This window comes from Capricornis sumatraensis, chromosome 2 (assembly GCF_032405125.1).
Source record: "Capricornis sumatraensis isolate serow.1 chromosome 2, serow.2, whole genome shotgun sequence".
Lineage (NCBI taxonomy): Eukaryota > Metazoa > Chordata > Mammalia > Artiodactyla > Bovidae > Capricornis > Capricornis sumatraensis.
Genome location: NC_091070.1, coordinates 58,099,943 through 58,121,491, shown reverse-complemented (window position 1 = coordinate 58,121,491; position 21,549 = coordinate 58,099,943). Strand labels below are relative to the sequence as shown.

General features: G+C 37.8%; 1 protein-coding gene across 1 annotated transcript in view; it reads left to right on the top strand.

Moving 5' to 3' along the window:
• The window catches only part of FRMD6 (FERM domain containing 6), an 81,352-nt gene that overhangs the window by 34,154 nt on the left and 25,649 nt on the right, over positions 1 to 21,549 (top strand). Inside the window, exons 2-5 of the mRNA XM_068964873.1 lie at positions 10,039 to 10,283; positions 16,240 to 16,330; positions 20,191 to 20,270; positions 21,236 to 21,312. Of these exons, the coding sequence (XP_068820974.1) occupies positions 10,185 to 10,283; positions 16,240 to 16,330; positions 20,191 to 20,270; positions 21,236 to 21,312 (347 nt within the window). The 5' untranslated portion in view covers positions 10,039 to 10,184. The remainder of the gene's footprint in view (positions 1 to 10,038; positions 10,284 to 16,239; positions 16,331 to 20,190; positions 20,271 to 21,235; positions 21,313 to 21,549) is intronic.

The following is a 21,549-nucleotide window of genomic DNA, read 5'->3' as shown; positions in this document are numbered from 1 at the left end:
CCTTTGTTTTAGAATCGAGAAAAACTTTAAAACTTAGGGCAATGTCTTTTTCAAGTAAATATTGGTACAAGTAACCAGTGATAGTAGGCATTCAGTGAATTAATGAATGAATATATCAAGCAGTAAGTCAGCTTGATTGAATGGACTGTATTATAAAAGACTCATTTAGTTGCAAGGGGGCAAAATTAGCTGAAGAGAAAGGATAGTTTATTAGCTTTACATATGGGAATTCCTTGGGATAGTTTGTGGCTTCAGACATAGCTAGACATAGAAGTTCAAATGATGTAATCAGAATGCTTTCTGAGCTTCTCTTTCCTCTGTGATGACTTTCTTCTTCAGGAAAGTTCTTACCACATAAAGATGATTGCCAGCAGCTCTAGGGTCATATCATTCTCACAAACAGCAATCCAGAAGGAGGTGCAGCCTTCTCCATGTGTATTACAGATTTCATGGAGGAATTCTGGTCTTGCTTAGGTTACATGCTCACCCTTTAGACCAGGCTCTGTGACTGAAGAGTGATGCCGTCTGTTAGACCAGCCTTGAGTCACATCCCTGCCTATATCATCTCTTCACTCTCCCACAGAAGAGTGTACACTGTGTCTGATAGCTCCGCTGGAAATATCTGGGATGGAAGAGGGGTACTCCCCAGTCGAGAGACGGTACCAAACAGATGGAAACAGATGTTTTTTACATCCTGTCCTTTGGTCAGCCAGCACACACTTGAACTTATACACAGATACATACATTTCCTTTTTCAATATATTAAATTTCAAAGGAGTTATCACCTTATATAATGCAGCTGTCCCATTTACAACCAACGATACACTTAACTTCCCCACCCCAAAGTAGACATTCCAAAGTTTAGCCCTGATGCTGCATTTGGCTCTAAATTTTAGCTCTCTAGGTGATATGTATTTTTGTCAGTCATTTGTAGACATATCTTCTCATGAGCTGGCAACTCATGGCTGTTATTTTAGTGAGTATCCCCCCAACAAGCTGATATCTAGTGCTTTATATTCATTATGTTGTTTAATCTGACCAATAATCCAAGCAGGCCAGTAGTACATATTTTACTGATGAAGAGTCAGGCTCAGAGATTAGGTTCCTTGCCCAAGGTCATATAGCTCATATTGTAGATTCTAGATAGGATTTAGGTTTGACTGATTGGTCTATCTCCTTAATCAGTATTCTGCCCATATTGTCTCTAAACATTTGAGGCTCAGTCATATGGGAGGAGAAGGCAATGGCACCCCACTCCAGTACTCTTGCCTGGAGAATCCCATGGATGGAGGAGCCTGGTAGGCTGCCGTCCATAGGGTCGCTAAGAGTCAGCCATGGCTGAGTGACTTCTCTGTCACTTTTCACTTTCATGCATTGGAGAAGGAAATGGCAACCCACTCCACTGTTCTTGCCTGGAGAATCCCAGGGATGGGGGAGCCTGGTGGGCTGCCGTCTATGGGGTCGCACAGAGTCGGACACAACTGAAGTGACTTAGCAGCAGCAGCAGCATTTATCTGCCAAAACAGTGGTGGGAAAGAGACAGCATCAGAGTATCTGATATTCTTTCTAGAGGGTTTGGCTCTGGATAGTCGATAAATATCAGCTACTTTCTTTTTTAGATAAAGCAGTAATTGCAAAAGAGGGCATGAAGTAGAAAATGTTCAGTTTACTTACTCTTCAAATTAAGTGAGGAAAAGAACTCTGTGATTCCAGAATGACTCTTAGAAGCAAATGACCTTTCTTAAGAAGTCCTCATAATAGAGAGCGTACAGACAAATTGATAATCAGGTATCATTTATTTCCAGGTCAGTTTTTATATTTCTAGGTACTGGGATTAAACTATAGGACTTTCCAACAACAAGTACCTGGTAATAACTTCTACTTACATGAGAAGTTTGGCAATACACTGCATTAAAACTTGGAAGTTTCAAGAAGGCTAAATTTCAAAACTGTTATGAAGCTAGTGGCTGTTGAAAAATTTAACTTTAAGGTTAAAGCCAGATTTCTAAGCTTGAAACTAAGTTGCTGACATTTAGTTGGCAAATGTATGTTTGGTAGGAGTTTGATTCCCTGGTGGCTCAACTGGCAAAGAACTGCCTGCAATGCAGGAGATCTGGGTTTGATCCCTGGGTTGGGAAGATCCCTGAAGTAGGGAATGGCAGCCCACTCCAGTATTCTTGCCTGGGAAATCCCATGGACAGAGGAACCTGGTGGGCTACAGTCCATGGGGTCACAAAAGAGTCAGACATGACTGACTAACATTTTTCTTTCACTGCTTAAAAATTAACTGGATGGTAAGAACAGCCTGTTGTGACTCTATAAGGAAACTTGTTCTCAACGATTGGGTCTCAGCAATGGGTAATTTTGCTCCCAAGTTGATATTTGGCAATGTCCGGTGATATTTTGGGTTGTCACTACTGGGAGTTGAGGGGGATTCTCCCTGTATCTAGTGGGCAGAGATCAGAGATGAACATTGAACATCCTGCAGTGCACAGGACAGCCCCTGACGACACAGAGTATTTGGCCCCATAATGTCAATAGTGCCAAGGTTAAGAACCCCTGCTGTATAATCTTCCTTGTCCAAGGACATGTGTGCAGTAAACCAGTCAAGCCACTTTTAATTAGTGTATACTTACGTACCTGCCATTGAAAATTAAACATACACACACACACACACACACTCACACTCTCACAGACTAGTGATCCTGCTCTAAGAAGATCTGAATAGAGGAGCTAGACCAAAAAATAATAATAACAACTACAAGCTACTGAGTTATCCACTACTGAGGCAGAACTTTGAGCATGAGCTAGTCAGAGGGCCAGCTCAGATTCAAGAGAAGAGGGAAATAGATCCTGTCTACCTCTTCACTGGAAGCACGGCAAAGAGCTGTCAGTTTTCTTTAATGTACCATGAATACTTAACATCAGCCTTTAGCTCAGTGGTAGAGAATCTACCTGCTGATACAGGAGAGGCAGGTTTAATCCCTGAGTCGGGAAGATCCCCTGAAGAAGGAAATGGCAAGCCACTCCAGTATTCTTGCTTAGGAAATCCCATGGACAGAGGAGCCTACAGGGCTATAGTCCATGGGGCACAAAAGAGTCAAACATGACTTAGCAACTAAACGCGACAAGTATGTAGTCAATGTTAGCTATAGTTTTTACTGTTATTTTACCTTTTCTGAAGCGTCAGTGAGCCTTGGCACTTATTGTCCCCTCTATTTGGAAAAAATTTCCCTGGGTTGGATGGGGGGAAGAAGGGAGAGAGGGAAGGAAGGAAGAAAAGAAAGAAGGAAAGAAGAAAGGAAATAAATTATATCGCTCTCTTAATTCTTAAATCTACTCAAATATCAGAAATGCTTATCAGAAATGCTTCCCCTGAGTACCCTATATGAAATAGCATCCACATGACCACAGTGTCTTCATCAGCTCTTTCACCTACTCTGAATTTATTTTTCTTCACAGTACATGTCACTATCTACATTATATATTGTCTGTCTCCATTAGAGTTGAATATTTGTTCTATTCATTGCTGTGTGTTCAGCACTTACAACAACACCTGGCACATAGTAGCTGTATATGCTGAATGAATGAATGAATAAATAAACAACAAAGCCATTTTGATATCACTTTTAGGAAAACATTGAGTAAAAGACTATGTACTTTTTATTCCAAAGTGATGTTAGCCACAGTATTCATACACCTGTTATGTCTTCCCGGAAGTGTCCATCTGAGTCTGTGTGCTCATGGGAAGGAGGGACATAATATCATCATCCTAAGCATCCTGGCCCTGTTATATCCCTAACTTGATGGTGAATTCGTGGGAGTAGGGGGCACATCTTCCATTGTTTGTGTGTTCTGCTTTATGCCAAGTAAATACCACAATGCTGTGTATATAATTTGAGTTTCATGAATATGTAGTGATTAAATTAAAAGACAGGGCTGTCTGCCACCCAGCTTTTCAAGATACTATTTGCCTTATTTTTGTTAGGTAATAAAGATGCCTTATTGACTGTTGAAATATGCCTACTAACCATGCTGACATTATAGTCATTTTCTTATCAAATTACCACCTAACTTTTTTTAGGGTGACAGTCTCAGAATTAAGGATCTTCCTTTGACTTCATTCAAAGTGAGACTATACCTGTTGTATGAGGAGGAAATTTCTGGTGACCTAGGGTTTTTTAAATAAACTTAACTTTAGAATGCTTTTAGATATATGGGACAGTGCATTTTAGATATACGGGACAGTGTTCCTCTGTACCCATGGTACCCACTTTCCCTGTTGTTAACCTCTGGTAAGACTATGAGATCTTCATCACAACTGACAAACCAACTGATACATTATATTGAAGTAAAGTCCATACTTTTATTCCAAGGTGACACAGTTTTAAAGGCTATATCCAGTAGTTTCTTAAAACTGAAAATCAGTATTGAATGTGCATACCACATGTGAGCTTCCTGATTCTTGAAAAGAAATGAAGTAACTTTATAATTAATGGGCTTATCAGGAAGTAAGAAACATAATGTGGGTTTAAAGTTTGAGTAGGGAAATTAACAAGTAATTTGAAACTTGGGTATTCATAAAGATGTCAGGAGAAACATTAACAACCTGAGATATGCAGATGACACCACTCTAATGGCAGAAAGTGAAAAGAAACTCAAGAGCCTCTTGATGAGGGTGAAAGAGGAGAGTGAAAAAGCCGGCTTAAAACTCAACATTCAAAAAACAGAGATCATGGCATCCAGTCCCATCACTTCATGGCAAATAGAAGGGGAGAAAGTGGACGCAGTGACAGATTCTCTTTTCTTGGGTTCCAAAATCACTGTGGACAGTGATAATGCAATGAAATTAGAAGATGCTTGCTTCTTGGAAAGAAAGCTGGGACAAACCTAAATAGCATATTAAAAAGCAAAGACATCACTTTGCTAACAAAGATCTGTATAGTCAAAACTATGGTCTTTCCAAAAGTCATGTATGGTTGTGAGAGTTGGACCATAGCAAAGGCTGAACACCGAAGAACTGATGCTTTCGAATTGTAGTGCTGAAGAAGACTCTTGAGAGGCCCTTGGACTGCAGGGAGATCAAATCAGTCAGTCCTAAAGGAGATCAACCCTAACCATTCATTGGAAGTACTGATGCTAAAGCTGAAGCTCCAACACTTTGGCCACCTGATATGACGAGCCAACTCATTGGAAAAGACCCTGATGCTGGGAAAGACTGAAGGCAAAATGAGAAAAGGGTGGCAGAAGATGAGATGGTTAGATAGCATCACTGACTTAACAGACATGAACTTAAGCAAACTCCTGGAGATAGTAGAGGACATGGAGGCCTGATGTTCTGCAGTCCTTGGGGTCACAGAGTCAGACATGACTTAGCGACTGAACAACAACAAAGATGGCAGGATGGGGTTTGATCACCGTGTTAGCTGTTCTTTTGTTGTTTGGGAAATACGGGATTATAACATGGTTTGCTCTTCATAGATAATCTATCCCTAGATTACTGAACACAAGGGCTGCCCTGGAGTAGGAAATGTGCCCCCCTGGGACGGCTTTGGGACTTAGGATACAGAATAAGCAGCCAATGGCTCAAAGGCTAAATTCTGTGGTTAAAATTGGTATACATTTAGTCTTAAGTCTTTCCCCTAGGACTGTCTAACTTTAAATTTTATACTGAAGCATATTAGAGATATGGGAATTTTGCTATTTCAGTGGAACCTTTTAATCAGCTTTAATGCAGGCTTGGGTAAAGTAAATCTTAATATTGTCTCTCTTTCAAGGCTTTGCTAGTTTGCTATCCTTAAAACAGAAAAGCAGCAATGAAGCAGCACTGCTTCTTAACTCTGCTTTTATTAAATTTTCTTTATAATCCTCTTCTAGTCCTTTTTTATACTGTACTATTGAACCATAAAATTTTTAAATTGTTTTAATGAAGCTCTGGAAGCATCCCCATTTCAGAAGATATTTTTCCCTAGTTTGTTTTTTAAATTCTAGAAAGTAGGTCAGTAGAAATAAACCCCCTTTAATTGGTTTAATTAGAAATGGAAAATTGTATGAGTAGCTCAATTTGAAGTGTAGATTTAAATAATTTTACTGGGATTAATATCACTTAATGGTTTGAATTTAAATAAGTTGCATTTAATCATAGCTTGTAATTTCTTGAAAAGATTTTAATATCAGAAAAAGTGAGTCACTCAGTCGTGTCCGACTCTTTGTGACCCCATGGACTATACAGTCCATGGCATTCTCCACAAAATACTGGAGTCGGTAGACTTTCCCTTCTCCAGGGGATCTTCCCAACCCAGGGATCGAACCCTGGTCTACCACCTTGCAGGCCGCTTCTTTACCAGCTGAGCTGTAAGAGAAGCCCAAGAATACTAAAGTGGGTAACCTATCCCTTCTCCAGCGGATTTTTCCAACCCAGAGATTGAACCAGGGTCTCCTACATTGCAGATGGATTCTTTACCAACTGATCTATCAGGGCAACTCATATTAAATATCTCATATTTAATATCAGAGAGGAGGCCTAAGTGTTGGAATATATCTATGCATAGGGAAAAATGTTTGCCATGAAATATAATATTTGACTATGAAATTATTTTAGAACTGTATTTCTCAGATAGTATGCCTGAGAATATTATTCTCAGTTCAGTTGCTCAGTTGTGTCTAACTCTTCACAACCCCATGGACTGCAGCACGCCAGGCTTCCCTGTCCATCACCAACTCCCAGAGCTTATTCAAACTCACGTCCATCAAGTCAGTGATGCCATCCAACCATCTTGTCCTCTGTCATCCCCTTCCTTCCTGCCTTCAATGTTTCCCAGCATCAGGGTCTTTTCAAATGAGTCAGTTCTTCACATCAGGTGGCCAGAGTATCGGAGTTTCAGCTTCAGCATCAGTCCTTCCAATGAATATTCAGGACTGATTTCCTTTAGGATTGACTGGTTTGATCTCCTTGCAGTCCAAGAGACTCTCAAGAGTCTTCTCCAACCACAGTTCAAAAGCATCAATTCTTCATCGCTCAGCTTTCTTTATAATCCAACTCTCACATCCATACATGACTACTGGAAAAACCATAGCTTTGACTAGATGGACCTTTGTCGACAAAGTAATGTCTCTGCTTTTTAGTATGCCATCTAGGTTGGCCATAACTTTTCTTCCAAGGAGCAACCGTCTTTTAATTTCATGGCTGCAGTCACTGTCTGCAGTGATTTTGGAGTCCCCCAAAAATTAAAGTCTCTCACTGTTTGCATTGTTTCCCCATCTATTTGCCATGAAGTGATGGGAGCTGATGCCATAGTCTTAGTTTTCTGAACATTAATTTTAAGCCAACCTTTTTATTCTCCTCTTTCACTTTCATCAAGAGGCTCTTTAGTTCTTCACTTTCTGCCATAAGTTTGGTGTCATCTGCATATCTGAGGTTATTGATATTTCTCCCAGCAATCTTAATTCCAGCTTGTGCTTCATCCAGTCCAACGTTTCTCATGATGTACTCTGCATATAAGTTAAATAAGCAAGGTGACAATATACATCCTTGACATACTGCTTTCCCAATTTGGAACCAGTTCGTTCTTCCATGTCCAGTTCTAACTGTTGCTTCTTGACCTGCATACAGATTTTTCAGGAGTCAGGTAAGGTGGCCTGGTATTCCCATCTCTTTCAGAATTTTCCACAGTTTGTTGTGATCCATTCAGTCAAAGGCTTTAGCTTAGTCAGGGAAGCAGAAGTAGATGTTTTCTGGAATTCCCTTGCTTTTTCTGTGATCCAACAGATGTTGGCAATTTGATCTCTGGTTCCTCTGCCTTTTGTAAATCCAGCTTGAATATCTGGAAGTTCACAGTTCAAGTACTGTTGAAGCCTGGCTTGGAGAATTTTGAGCATTACTTTGCTAGTGTGTGAAATGAGTGCGATTGTGCGGTAGTTTGAACATTCTTTGCCCTGCCCTGCTTTGGAATTGAAATGAAAACGGACCTTTTCCAGTCCTGTGGCCACTGCTGAGTTTTCCAAATTTGCTGACATACTGAATGCAGGACTTTAATGCATCATCTTTTAAGACTGAAATAGCTCAGCTGGAATTCGATCACCTCCACTAGCCGCGTTTGTAGTAATGCTTCCTAAGGCCCACTTGAGTTCACACTCCAGGATATCTGGCTCTAGTGAATGATCACACCATCATAGTTATCTGGGTCATTTATACCTTTTTTTGTATAGTTCTTCTGTATATTTTTGCCACCTCTTCTTAATATTTTCTGCTTCTATTAGGTCCATAATGCTGTTGTCCTTTATTGTGCCCGTCTTTGCATGAAATGTTCCCTTGGTATCTCTAATTTTCTTGAAGAGATCTCTAGTCTTTCCCATTCTATTATTTTCCTCTGTTTCTTTGCATGGTTCACTTATGGCTTTCTTTGCTTTAGAATTGTTTAAAGTGTGCATTATACAGCTGAATGGTTGGATTTGAAGTGCAGTTAGTTTGTGTTCATAGAACACATAGGCTAACCACTCTAGCCGTCCCATACGGGAGAGAATTGTAGCACTGACCTCTGGTGACCCTGTAGGGTGATGTACTGGCTACAGCCTAATGTGAAACAATTGCCATCATGCTTTAAGAAATGTAGAATACTCCTAAGGGGCTTTTGGTCTCCTTCCGAAGGAAATACTGTATATGTTTTTACTTAGGTTTGAGTAGCTCCCTGATGGATGGTGTTTTATTTATACTTTAAAAAAATAAATACTAGTTTACATTTACTTACGGTGCCATCTAAGAGTATATTCTCTCCTGTCTTCCTGCTGATAACAGATGGACATTGCACCTTAAACAAATAAGCCAAGATTCTGCCTCATTTATGGTTTGATTTGTATGAGCAGTGATAATAGCTCTTCTATTAAAACTATATGGTTATGCTTTCTGCCTGATAAAACTAATCCATATTCCTGGAAATTCCTACATATCCTACAAATGTAGCTGTAAAGGAACAATATAAATGATTACTACTGGTTTGACAGGCAAGTTGCCTTAACATACCTTGGTTGAATAGTGTTGTATTAGGAATAATATATGAAACACTAGACACATTCATTAAAAGTAGAAAATATCCACCATTGTTTTAAAATTATTCTTAAAGTCTTGCCAATGCAGTGAGACATGAGACAGAAATAAAAAGTGTGGTTATTGAAAATTGGTGATTAAGTCTTTATAACTTGCAAGCAAAATTGTTTACACTGAATATCTGAGAGAATTTTAAAAGTAAAATTACATGGTTTAATAAACCGGTTAGATATGAGAAGTATCCAAAATCCACCATATAAAATAAATACAAATATTTATTATATACTATCATGTTATTTCTACGTGTTAACTGGTTGGTGAAATAACTGCATTGTCAGGTTAGAGAATGAGAAGAGAGGGCAGCATCATAAAAACTCAGGGAGAAAAAGGTTGTAAGGAGGACTTAACAGCCTCAGTAAGTGTTGTACATACTGAGGTCAATCAAAGTGAATGCTATGGTTTCTCCTCATGGTCTTGAGATCACTGGCTTCCTGTGGCAAAGCCATGTTGGTTAGAAGAAGGAAATGGAAGCCAGACCACAGTGGTTGAAGAAGGAATATAGTGTAAGATCCAAGAAATTTCTTTGAGTTTGATTGTAATGGAAGAAAAAAAGGAGAGGGATTGAGAATTGTGTTGTTATTGCTGCTTTGTCATTTTGTTCATTTATTCCAGAACCCTTCCATATGAGACTGGAAATTTCTCAAAGGCAGGCTCTGCTTTTGAAAGCCTTGCAGTACACAGTACCACCTTGAATGTAGAGACACTCATTGGCTTTATGTTAAATTCATGACTGTGAATGTAACTTTTAAAACAGTTGGCAGTGGGCGACGTACAGAGTACGTGCCCATGTGTTCTCAGTGACTAGACGAGGCCGGCCTCACTGTGAGACGCGCTGTGCCCTGTCCTGCTGCAGCTCCTCTCCCCATCTGTCTATCCACCAATCTCGCCATCTTCATTCACAACCTCCTTCCTTTTGGACTTTCTTTTCTTCACAGCTATGAAACCTACGTAGTCGAATATCACGATGCTTCTCCTGTAGGGAGTGTGATGAGGAGCAGAGTTTGGCTTTGGAGTGCTCGGAACCAGAGGAATTGCCGAGGACTCGGAGCCCAGCCCTGACCACTAGAGAGCCCACAACACAATGAACAAACTGAACTTCCATAACAACAGAGTCATGCAGGACCGCCGGAGTGTGTGTATTTTCCTTCCTAATGATGAATCTCTGAACATCATCATAAATGTGAGTAGATCCTACTTTAGAAATGTTTAAATGATGATGTTCCCACCAGTGGCCACATTCAAATTATGACTTGGCTAATGATGAGATCCTCGCAGAATGAGACTGTTAATAATGCTGGAGAATTGGGGTATTAAGGCTGTCTACACAGGTATAAATTTGAATGATAGCTTAAGTTCAGCTGTCTTTAGCATTCTCTTGTCTGGTAAAATTAGAGAATATCTGTTACTATATTATATATAGAAAAATAAACACTTTGCTTTTTAAAAAAACTTTTATTGAAATATAATTTTTATGGCTATCTGAGTTTGCTTTTTAAATGTTTTTGAGTTGTCACCTACACGCATGAAATGGTAATTCATAATTGCTGACTTTTTAACATGCATCTTGATCATTGTTTTGATGGTAGGCTGCAGCCTAAGTCTAGCCAATTTCAAGAATAGGCTGTGTATTTGCCCACTAAACTTGCTTATGGTTGATGAGCTAGAGTTAACTCTCTTAGTTAACCTGGACATTGAGGAATATAATACTTTTTCTCTTTTGTTTTTACTTTTAAAGTCGAGTTATAATTTACTTACAGCAGAGTATAGGAATATCAAGTGTGCAGCTCTGACTTTTCCCCAGTGTGTACATCCAAGTAACCATCATTCAGCTTGAGATACAGTAGATTTCTAGTGCCTCAGAAAGATCTTTTGTGATCCCTCCTAATCAATAATCTCTACCAAAAGGTAATCTCTATTTCCACTTCTATCACATAGGGTAATTTTTTTATTTCTGAATTTCATGCAGCTAAAATTATGTGGTGTGCTCACTTTTATATCCGCCTATATTTTATATACTCAATATTTGGCCTGTGAAAGTTATCCATGCTATTGCATGTGACAGTAGTTCTTTTTTTCATTATTATATTTCATTGTATGAGTATGCCTAATTTCTTCTCCAGCTATTATTGATGGGTATTAGGTTATTTTAAATTTTGGAGGTATTACAAATAAAACAGTCATGAACATTTTATGTATATACACATACGTATATGGGCTTCCCAGGTGGCTCAGTGGTAAAAGAATCAGCCTGCCAGTGTAGGAGACATGGGTTCAACCCATGGGTCGGGAAGAAACCCTGGAGGAGGAAATGGCAACCCACTCCAGTATTCTTGCCTGGAGAATCCCATGGACGGGGGAGCCTCACGGGCTACTGTCCATGGAGTCGTAAGAGTCGAACGTGAGTTAGCGACTGAGCACACACACATGTATATACATGTCTGGACTTACACCTGGAAATGGACTGTGAATCATGATGTATGCATATGTTGAGCTTTGGTAGAGACTGCTGCACAGGCATGACTGATCACAGTCATGCCTAGCATTTGTCAACCCCTCCCTGCTGTCAGCTTTCATGTTCTTTCTTTGTATTCTGTTGGAATTAAGGGAAAAATTTCCTTAGTTCATGCCTTGAGTTAATTCTTCTTGCTACTGTATTTTTAATCCAATTGCCATATGAAAAGAATATTTCTAAATGTTATACTGAAGCTGTATGACATTTAAATAGCTCCATTAAAAATTTAGAGGAAAAGATTCTGCTTATCATAATTATTTTGGTTTCATTCTGTCAGTCACCAGAGTTCCTTGATTTACTAATGTAGCCTTGTTTTTGCTTAAAGGAATTGTCTGAGTATCAAACCTGCCTATTGAGTGAATTTTATCAGTCTCTTAGGCAGAATTTCTATTGATTTAGCTCTTTTATACTCAGATTACCCAAAGTTGTTTTGGATGTGTAAAGTGATAAACTGTTATTATTCCAGCATTTGGTTTTTAAAACCTAGTTAAAATTGGCAACATTATCTCTCTTCTTCAGTATGGGCACTGTCAGAATATATTAAAAGATAATTTACATGTATACATGAATATGTTGTTTAAGTTCTTTGAACAGTTATATAGAGAAGGTATCAACTAAAATTTTTAAATATACATAAACATATAGTATAAGCACTTAAGAAACTTCTCTCAGTTCCATTTCTGCCTTTTCACCTGGTCGAATATGTCTAAATGTGTTCATATGTGTGCACACACATACAGTATGTGGAACAAAATCTTACTGACCTCAGGTAAGCTAGAAGGAAGACTAATCTTATTTCATGAGGAATACTAGGAGCTGGCTATAATTTCCTAAGAAATTAATTTATACTGAAATCTCAGTTGAGGAAGATAGTTATGGAGAACAGACTGACAGGCAATCCATTTGTTCCTATAGATCAGTATTTTACAACTTGATGTTTAAAAAATTATCTGGAGAGCTTGGTAAATACTCAGACTATTGGACTCCACTCCTTGGAGGTGCTGATCTAATAAGTCTAGGGTGGGACACAGGGATCTATGCTGAAATCCCTACTTCACATCTGCAACCTTGGGCAAAGTAGTTCTTTGGTTTGGTTTTCTCTTCTATAAAGTGAAAATAATCTGCTCTCCTCACAGGGACATTGTGAGGATATAAAGACATAAGATGCTTACATGCTTATGGCCGTGTGTGGCCTCAGTGAGTGAGCACTTAATAGAGTAGCACTTGTTTTCATTTCTTTGAGCTATATGCTCATTCTATTAATGAAACTCAACTTCTGAACACCATGTAGACCTGTTCTTATTCCAGGGTACATGGAAAGCCCTGCCATGTCGACTCCTCATTAGCAAGCAAACTGCTAGACCAAAGGAGGGAGGAGGAGGAACTGGGTTAAGTAGCTTGGGGTCCCCTCACTGCTACAAAGCCAACCAGGGCTGCCAAAGGCCTGTCATTTTATACAAAGTGTCATTTTTGTCTTTAGAAAATAGCAATGTTGTTTGTAGAGTTGTGGTAGAACAGATTAACTATAACAAAAACTTTCATTAATGGTCTCCTTTTTAAAAATCATTTCTAAACACTTTTTTTAAATGAAGAAAATTTATTCCCTGAGAAGTGTAATTGATAGAATATTGCCTTTCTGCATGGGGTAAATGTAGTTTTGATCATTTTCTATTTTCCATGAATTGAAAAAATAGGGATTGTTCTAAATTATTTTAATCATCAGATAAATATTAAATATGGAAACTTGGAAATTTTTAGAAATAAAGTTATGTTAATGTAGGAGTCACAAAATTTTTAAGTGATATAAACTGTGGCTAAGAGATATCTCTTCACTGAGACGTGAGTGAACAATTCTTTTTCTGTAGTATATTTTAGACATTCTTGCTCAACAAGCCATTGACATTGAGAATTAGATGCTGTTTCTATTAAAAAGTTGCATACAAAGTATATTTTTAGATAATACTTTCATTCTTATCCCTAATGCCTCATAGTCTATGGCACCTTTTAAAGTTCCTATTGCTCCTGAAGATTAAAGAACTTGAAAATTTTTAGTCAACTAAAACATAGCCTTCAAGACTCATAATATGCAAATGCAAAAAATTCAAAATTGTTTTCACAGTAGGTAAGACTTCAGAGCCACAGCCTTACTTGCTTGCAGTTTTTAAATAGGAACATTGTCTTTCCTTGATAGTTGTTAAAGAGCTTTATTATGCTCCAGATACTTGATTTAAAACTAGTGGAACAATAATAATTATATAGGATGTATGGATGTATGGAGATTATTTGAACAACAGTTATACAGAGGTACAACATAGTTTATTTTGTATACAGCGTGTGGTTTGGAATTTTTCTTTTAACTTTTTAATCATATTTTATCCAAAGTACTTTGTATATGACATTTTAAAATACAGTCAAAGCTACAGATTAAAGTCCTAGACTTCTTTAAGTCTCAAATTTCTAGTATATAGTTCAGTTTTATTTAACCTTAAATACTTTTCCCATTATTTTATCATTTTCTTTGTTTAAGCTTATTTATAAAGTGTAGTTTCAGTAATACAGAACTCAAATCCAAAGTCTTTTTAGTGAATGAAGGTGACACTGATTTCCTGTTGGCAAATGTATCCCCTCAGTGGTGTTGGTGGACTGTGTATTGACACAAATTCTTGAGTGGCACAGTATTAAATGATCTGCTCAGTGGGCCAGAGTACTGTAGTCTGTAGTCATGGACCAGAAGGAAGGTAAGAAACCCACAGGAAATCAGGTCCTTGGCTTTCATTCATCAGACATTTATTGAATGCCTGCTGTATATTCTGAGTATAAAATAAGACATTGTCCCGGCTTCACGGAATTCCTGTTGCTTCTAAACAGCTGAAGCGGTGCTATTTGGCCTTACATAAATCCTTTTTGCACTTTCTAGTGGATAAGGTGGAGAAGGCAATGGCACCCCACTCCAGCACTCTTGCCTGGAAAATCCCATGGATGGGGGAGCCTGGTAGGCTGCAGTCCATGGGTCGCTGAGAGTTGGACACAACTCAGTGACTTCACTTTCACTTTTCACTTTCATGCGTTGGAGAAGGAAATGGCAACGCACTCCCCTGTTCTTGCCTGGAGAATCCCAGGGACGGGGGAGCCTGGTGGATTGCTGTCTACGGAGTTGCACAGAGTCGGACACAACTGAAGCACCTTAGCAGCAGCAGCAGCAGTGGATAAGGCTCTTTAGATTGCCTGTGTTCTCAGTCTCTTGATGTGTCTGACTCTTTGCAGTCCCATGGGCTGCAGCCTACTAGGCTGTTCTGTCCGTGGGATTACCCGGGCAAGAACACTGGAGTGGGTTGCCATGCCCTCCCCCAGGGGATCTTCCCAACCCAGGGATTGAACCTGCGCCTCCTGCATTGCAGGTGGTTTCTTTACTGCTGAGCCACTGTGAATTCACTATTCACATTAATAGTGAATGTGGAAAAGAGCCATAAACCTGTCTTTCTTACTCCAGTTGACATTGTCACCATTCTGAATTGTTTGACTTTCAATTATTAAGAGATCTCAACATGTTTTATTTTCTGAATCTAAGTTATATATTAAAGTATGATAAGAAAATCATTAATTCAAAGTTAACTAGTTTAAGATTTGTAATCATTAAAACTGTAACTGGCATGATTATTGAAGAAAGAAGTTGCAAGTTACTAGTACAAATATGAGGGGAAATGTCACACATAATATAATGAACTGTTAGGTTGCACATATTTTAATAATATTTACATACAAAAATATTATAAATACACAAATGAGCCAAGTTCTGAGTTACTCTCTCTGTTAATACTAACTATATGACTTCAGGCTCTCTGGGTTTTCTTTTATATGTCTGTCAAATGAAGAAATTGACCTATATGGTCTCAATGTCAATCCCAACACCGATAAGCTTTAGTGATTCTGAGTTCAACAAGGCAGACTCATTACAATTGTGTGTCCCCCAAAATACTTCATTCAGTATTTGAAAAGTCAATAAAACTGTGTCTTTTAAAGACTGTTTTATCTTTCAGCATGTGACTTTTCAGAATAACTTAACCTTAACTCCATGTTCCAAATTAACATGATTTTATTATTATAACTAGGACTCAGAAAAGAACCTGGTTTAGTACTTAAAAGATATGTCAATGAAAGTGACTGATTAAATAAAAGCTAGGTATTCACTCATTGTGTGGTATATGAGCATTTTGTTTAAACCACCATGACGAAAACGTTCCTTGTAAAAATACTTGCCAAATTAGTAATTTTGATAATTAATAATTTCGATCATTTGATTAGATTATTTTAGTTTCCTTCTGAAATACATATTTATCGTGCACCATGGCTACAGAGTAAGGCCTTGTCCATGTGTCCTAAGATTTGTGAGTCTTGTACAAGATTGCACTGGTACTTTATCACCATGTTGTAGAAATTTCTATTGTGATCATCGTTACTGAAACAGCTGTAGTGATTTCCATAAACCAACTGTTGTTTTGCTAGTGTCAGCTTGTCCCTTCGGCATATATTTAGGATGCATTACATTGCCTGGTTGTGGCTCACTGTTTGGACTTGGCTGAATTATTAAGTTGTGTTTGTTTTATTTTTGTCTTTTTTCCCATAGGTCAAAATTCTGTGTCACCAGTTACTGGTCCAGGTGTGTGACCTACTCAGGCTAAAGGACTGTCACCTCTTTGGACTCAGTGTTATACAAAGTAAGTCTCAGGCCCATCTCTGATGGAGTTAGCCAACTGTCCCTAAGGAAATGGCATTTTATAGCTGTAATTAATTGAGCATATTGTTATGTAATTGTGATTGTCAAAGTACTTGTAATCATGGCTTTTAATCTAGTATTCATATTTTAAACTCAACTGTTGTGTATTTCTTCTGTGATTTAGAATTTTAGGTCTTGAATTTATTATCATTTGAACTCAAAAACTGGTTCCTCTTTACAAGTCTAGATTTTATGCATTCACTCTTTTATGTTTTAATGAACCCAACTTGATTTTTGTTTCTTTGCACTATAGGAAATTACCTTGGTTATTTTTGTAATTTAATTTGTTTTGTAATTTTTGACATTAAAAGACATGTAGACATAATAAACCTGACTTTTCTCTATTCCAATTCTCTTACTGTTGAAGATATAGTATAACAAAATGATCTATTAATTTACTCTTATTTTCTTTTTTTCCTTCCTTTATCCCTTCTCTTTTTTTTTCCAGTCAAAACATATAACTTGGAGATATGGGATCAGTTTCTTCTGTATACTTTACATGGAGAAGATTTTCAAGTAAAGGGCTCCATATAAGTTTTCTATGCCAGTGACACCTTAGTTAGAGTTAAGTTCCCAGAGTTTAAGTGTAGCCATTCCTTAAAACTTTTTTCTTTCAAATCATACTTTAAAATTTCTCTAATTTAGTCTTCTAGATGCCACAAAACCTTTCAGATCTTTGCTCAGTTTTTCAAGGAAACCTTTTTTGTGAAATGTAGCTGTATTTTGTGTTTGGATATGAATTATTTTCCACTACTGAAATTGGTTTCAATTTAAAGGTTTATGATATCTTGATAATCTGGTTAGTACCATAAAATGCTCAGATCTCCCAAACTGGAAAGTGTATTATGATGAGCTGATCAATAAGTTCAGCTCCAAAATGTGAGCTGTTTTCATTTATCTAAAAAGACCACTCTGAAGAGGCCAGAGACCATGGAACAGGGAACACATCAAGAAGAAAGAAACCATCTGTATGTCTTCTTTGGAGAAATGTCTGTTTAGTTCTTTGGCCCATTTTTTGATTGGGTCATTTATTTTTCTGGAATTGAGCTGCAGGAGTTGCTTGTATATTTTTGAGATTAGTTCTTTGTCAGTTGCTTCATTTACAAAACCACAATGAGGTACCACTTCACACCAGTCAGAATGGCTGCTATCCAAAAGTCTACAAGCAATAAGTGCTGGAGAGGGTGTGGAGAAAAGGGAACCCTCTTACACTGTTGGTGGGAATGCAAACTAGTACAGCCACTATGGAGAACAGTGTGGAGATTCCTTTAAAAACTGGAAATAGAACTGCCTTATGACCCAGCAGTCCCACTGCTGGGCATACACACCGAGGAAGCCAGAATTGAAAGAGACACGTGTACCCCAATGTTCATTGCAGCACTGTTTGTAATAGCCAGGACATGGAAGCAACCTAGATGTCCATCAGCAGATGAATGGATAAGAAAGCTGTGGTACATAGACACAATGGAGTATTACTCAGCCACTAAAAAGAATACATTTGAATCAGTTCTAATGAGGTGGATGAAACTGGAGCCTATTATACAGAGTAAAGTAAGCCAGAAAGAAAAACACCAATACAGTATACTAATGCATATATATGGAATTTAGAAAGATAGTAACGATAACCCCTTATGCAAGACAGCAAAAGAGACACAGATGTAAAGAACAGTCTGTTGGACTCTGTGGGAGAGGGCGAGGGTGGGATGATTTGGGAGAATGGCATTGAAACATGTATCATATCATATAGGAAACAAATCGCCAGTCTAGGTTCAATGCAGGATACAGGATGCTTGGGACTGGTGCACTGGGATGACCCAGAGGGATGGTATAGGGAGGGAGGTGGGAGGGGGTTCAGGATGGAGAACACATGTACACACGTGGCGGATTCATGTTGATGTATGGCAAAATCAATACAATATTGTAAAGTAATTAACCTCCAATTAAAATAAATAAATTTCTATTTAAAGAAAAGAAGAAAGGAACCAACCATTTGCTCTTCAGTTACTTCCTGTGATAGTGGAAGCAGTAAAAACACAAATGCTCAGCTCCATATTCATATTAGTACACACCTCAGTCATTCTGTCAAGGAAGAGCCTGGGGGAAATAAGATGCCCTACAGAGTTAATTCTTCTTACTTCAACTACAGGCAGACTGTTTATCTTTGCTGTTCAACAAGTCAGTCTCATAAAATCAGTTTCCTTGGTTTTCAAAATAAGAGTTTTTGAGATGTGTTTTTTAGAAGAGAGATTGCAGGATGGTGCAAGAACTTTGGAACAGGCATCAGATGACCTGGTTCTGATTCAGGTTCTACCACTAGCTAGCTATGTGGCTTTAGACATGTCCCTTGCCTTCTCTCCATTTCAGTTTTCTCTCATGTCAAATAGAAATTACTGCTTCACCTGCTTTGCAGGACTGATGTGTGCTTGAGAAAGTATACAGCTCTGGTTAAACTGCCAGATGGTAGAAACATAGTGGTAGTTTAAAAAACTATGCTTGTGCCTTTATGGCGAGCAGTCTCAGTTCTATTCATTATGTTGCTTCTTCAGACAGGAACGCAAAGCAAAAACAAATCAGTTTCAACAGGAAGGTTGTCTGATCTTGTCCATTTCATGTTTAATTGGTAACATAGTAGAAATGGGAGATGATTTTAGTTCATGTGATAAATGGATTTTAGTAGCATCTTCTTATCTCTCGGACTTCTTTGCCCCTTTCATCCACACTTAGTTGACTTATTATGACATTCATTGACAAAGAGTGGCTTTACCCTTCCTATTCTAGTCAAACGTTTGACTTGTTCTGTCAAACTCCAATATTCAATCATGAGTGACAGTGTGGGCGTGTGTTATTCTTGGAGTAGTCAAAGAGAGACACTTTTCTTCCACAACAAGTACATTTTTATGCAGGACTTTCCATGAGCATGACCCCAGGGTGATGGTGAAGGAGTTTAAAAAAATTTTTTTGAAAACTTTGTACAAGATAGGAATACTTTTCATATGAAATCTCTCTCTTTAAAAGAGTCCATTTGGGAAATCTGAAAATTTTTACACTTTTTACCAGCTAGTTTTCACGTTTAGATCATTTTTACATGAGTTACTTAGCAGTCTTATTTTCTGCTCATCTTAAGAACATCATTCCCTTGAAGAAATATTTTGGCATCCATTCTTGTTTTGCATAAGATTATTTTTTTCTTCCCACAAGATCAACCCCAAAAGCAGAGCAAGTAACGCTTTACCATTTTGTCATTCTGTGCTTTATGTGGATAGCACAGAGAAGGAATAGTATTAGAGACTTCTCTTCACAAAACACATGGGTCAAGCTCCTCACTTGGAAACAAATCGGTTATCATCAGTTTTTTTTTAGTTTCTTACATAGCAATTAAGATGCTGTTTCTGCCCTTTTTTATTACTTTGCACTTATGAGATGGCTCCTCTGTGAACCAAACAAAAGCATGTTTTTCTAAGACTGAGTAATACCACAGTGTTGGAGGTTAAACTATAAGTTATAATGACCATGGAAACTAAGTAAAAGCAAGAATAGAAATCTAATATTTCTTCTAAATGTTAACATTTTCAATGATACATGTTCTGTATTGCAAAAGCAAAATAATAATGTCATTAATAGCTATCTCACAGAACCTTATATCTTTTTATGTTTTCAGTTTTCTTGGTGATATGTGTGTTTAGAGTACATTCAGAAAGCATGAGGCTTTTTTTGAAAAACCCATTTCTTTGTATATTCTTTTCTTTAAAAAAAAATCTATCCTTTATCACCTGGTCTCCTTTTTTTTTTTTTAATGTGCAGATAATGAACACGTGTATATGGAGTTGTCACAAAAGCTTTATAAGTATTGTCCAAAAGAATGGAAGAAAGAGGCCAGCAAGGTACGACAATACGAAGTCACTTGGGTGAGATTACATTTATCAGCAAAATTATTTTGATTTTTTAAAAAGGTTTATTTTAGCTGTTATACATTAGGAAAACATCTTAACACTTTATATAGTAAAGATTTGGAAAGGGATATGAATTATAAGTTCTAAAATATCACATTAGTGAAGGATTAATAGCTTATAGCACATAGCAAAAGATTTTTAACATCTGCTAAAATAATATTAGACAATAACTTTTCCATAACCTTGGGATAATGTTTTGAAATGAAAATCATGGGAAAAGTATTTGTTCCTCTTCTTTAGCCACATTAGTTGTCAAAACTGTCTAGAAATTATTAGTCATTTTAAAATCTGCTTTTACTATCTCTACATTGACATTTTATTACTTTATTGAACCCGTGCCTTGCATTTGCATAGAAGAGCGTTCACTAGGAACTTACCTAGTGTTCTCAAGATCACCCTCAGAAAACAGTAATAATCCCCAGTGTGTAATCCTTGATCCTCCGATTTGTATTTAAGAATTCTTGGAGTAAACTGAAGGCTACTTCAAAGCCAACTACAAAGTAAGGAACATGAATGTCTAAATAAACAGCATGTTAGAATTTGGTATGTGGAATGTCAGAGGAACAGGAGAACATTGTAATGAGGAGCAAATGGTCACCACAGGGGACAGAGCTGGGAGAGGAGCTGGATCTCAGCTAGAACTTTCCACTGGCATTTATTTTTATCTTCCCTTATGTTGTCACTGGTATTACAGTGAATGAGTATCAGATAGTGATGATGCTTTATAACTTCCTGTTTCTGCATGGACAACTTTACACCTACTGGACGCCCCTACTCATTAGAAGTAAATCAAACCTTTCAGTGTTTAAAAGGTGTCTTAAAAATATTTGTTGTTTTTGAAACCCACTTTTGAAGTAACTAAAAACAGCCTGATTTTTACACGTGTCTTTGTTTAGGGAATTGATCAGTTTGGACCTCCTATGATCATCCACTTCCGTGTGCAGTATTATGTGGAAAATGGCCGATTGATCAGGTATGAGGACAACGAGAAATTCCAAACCTTTCATTTTCCACAGTACTCATCTTCTAACGTATCAAATAAAGTACTTATGTTTATTGAGGTTCTCCACCTGCTAGAATATAAAAGAGAAGGAGATTTTCTTTTTTAATTAATTTACTTGGCTGCACAGGGTCTTAGCTGCAGCACACAAGCTCTGAGTTTCAGCTTGTGGGATCTTAGTTCCCTGACTAGGGATCAAACCTGAACCTG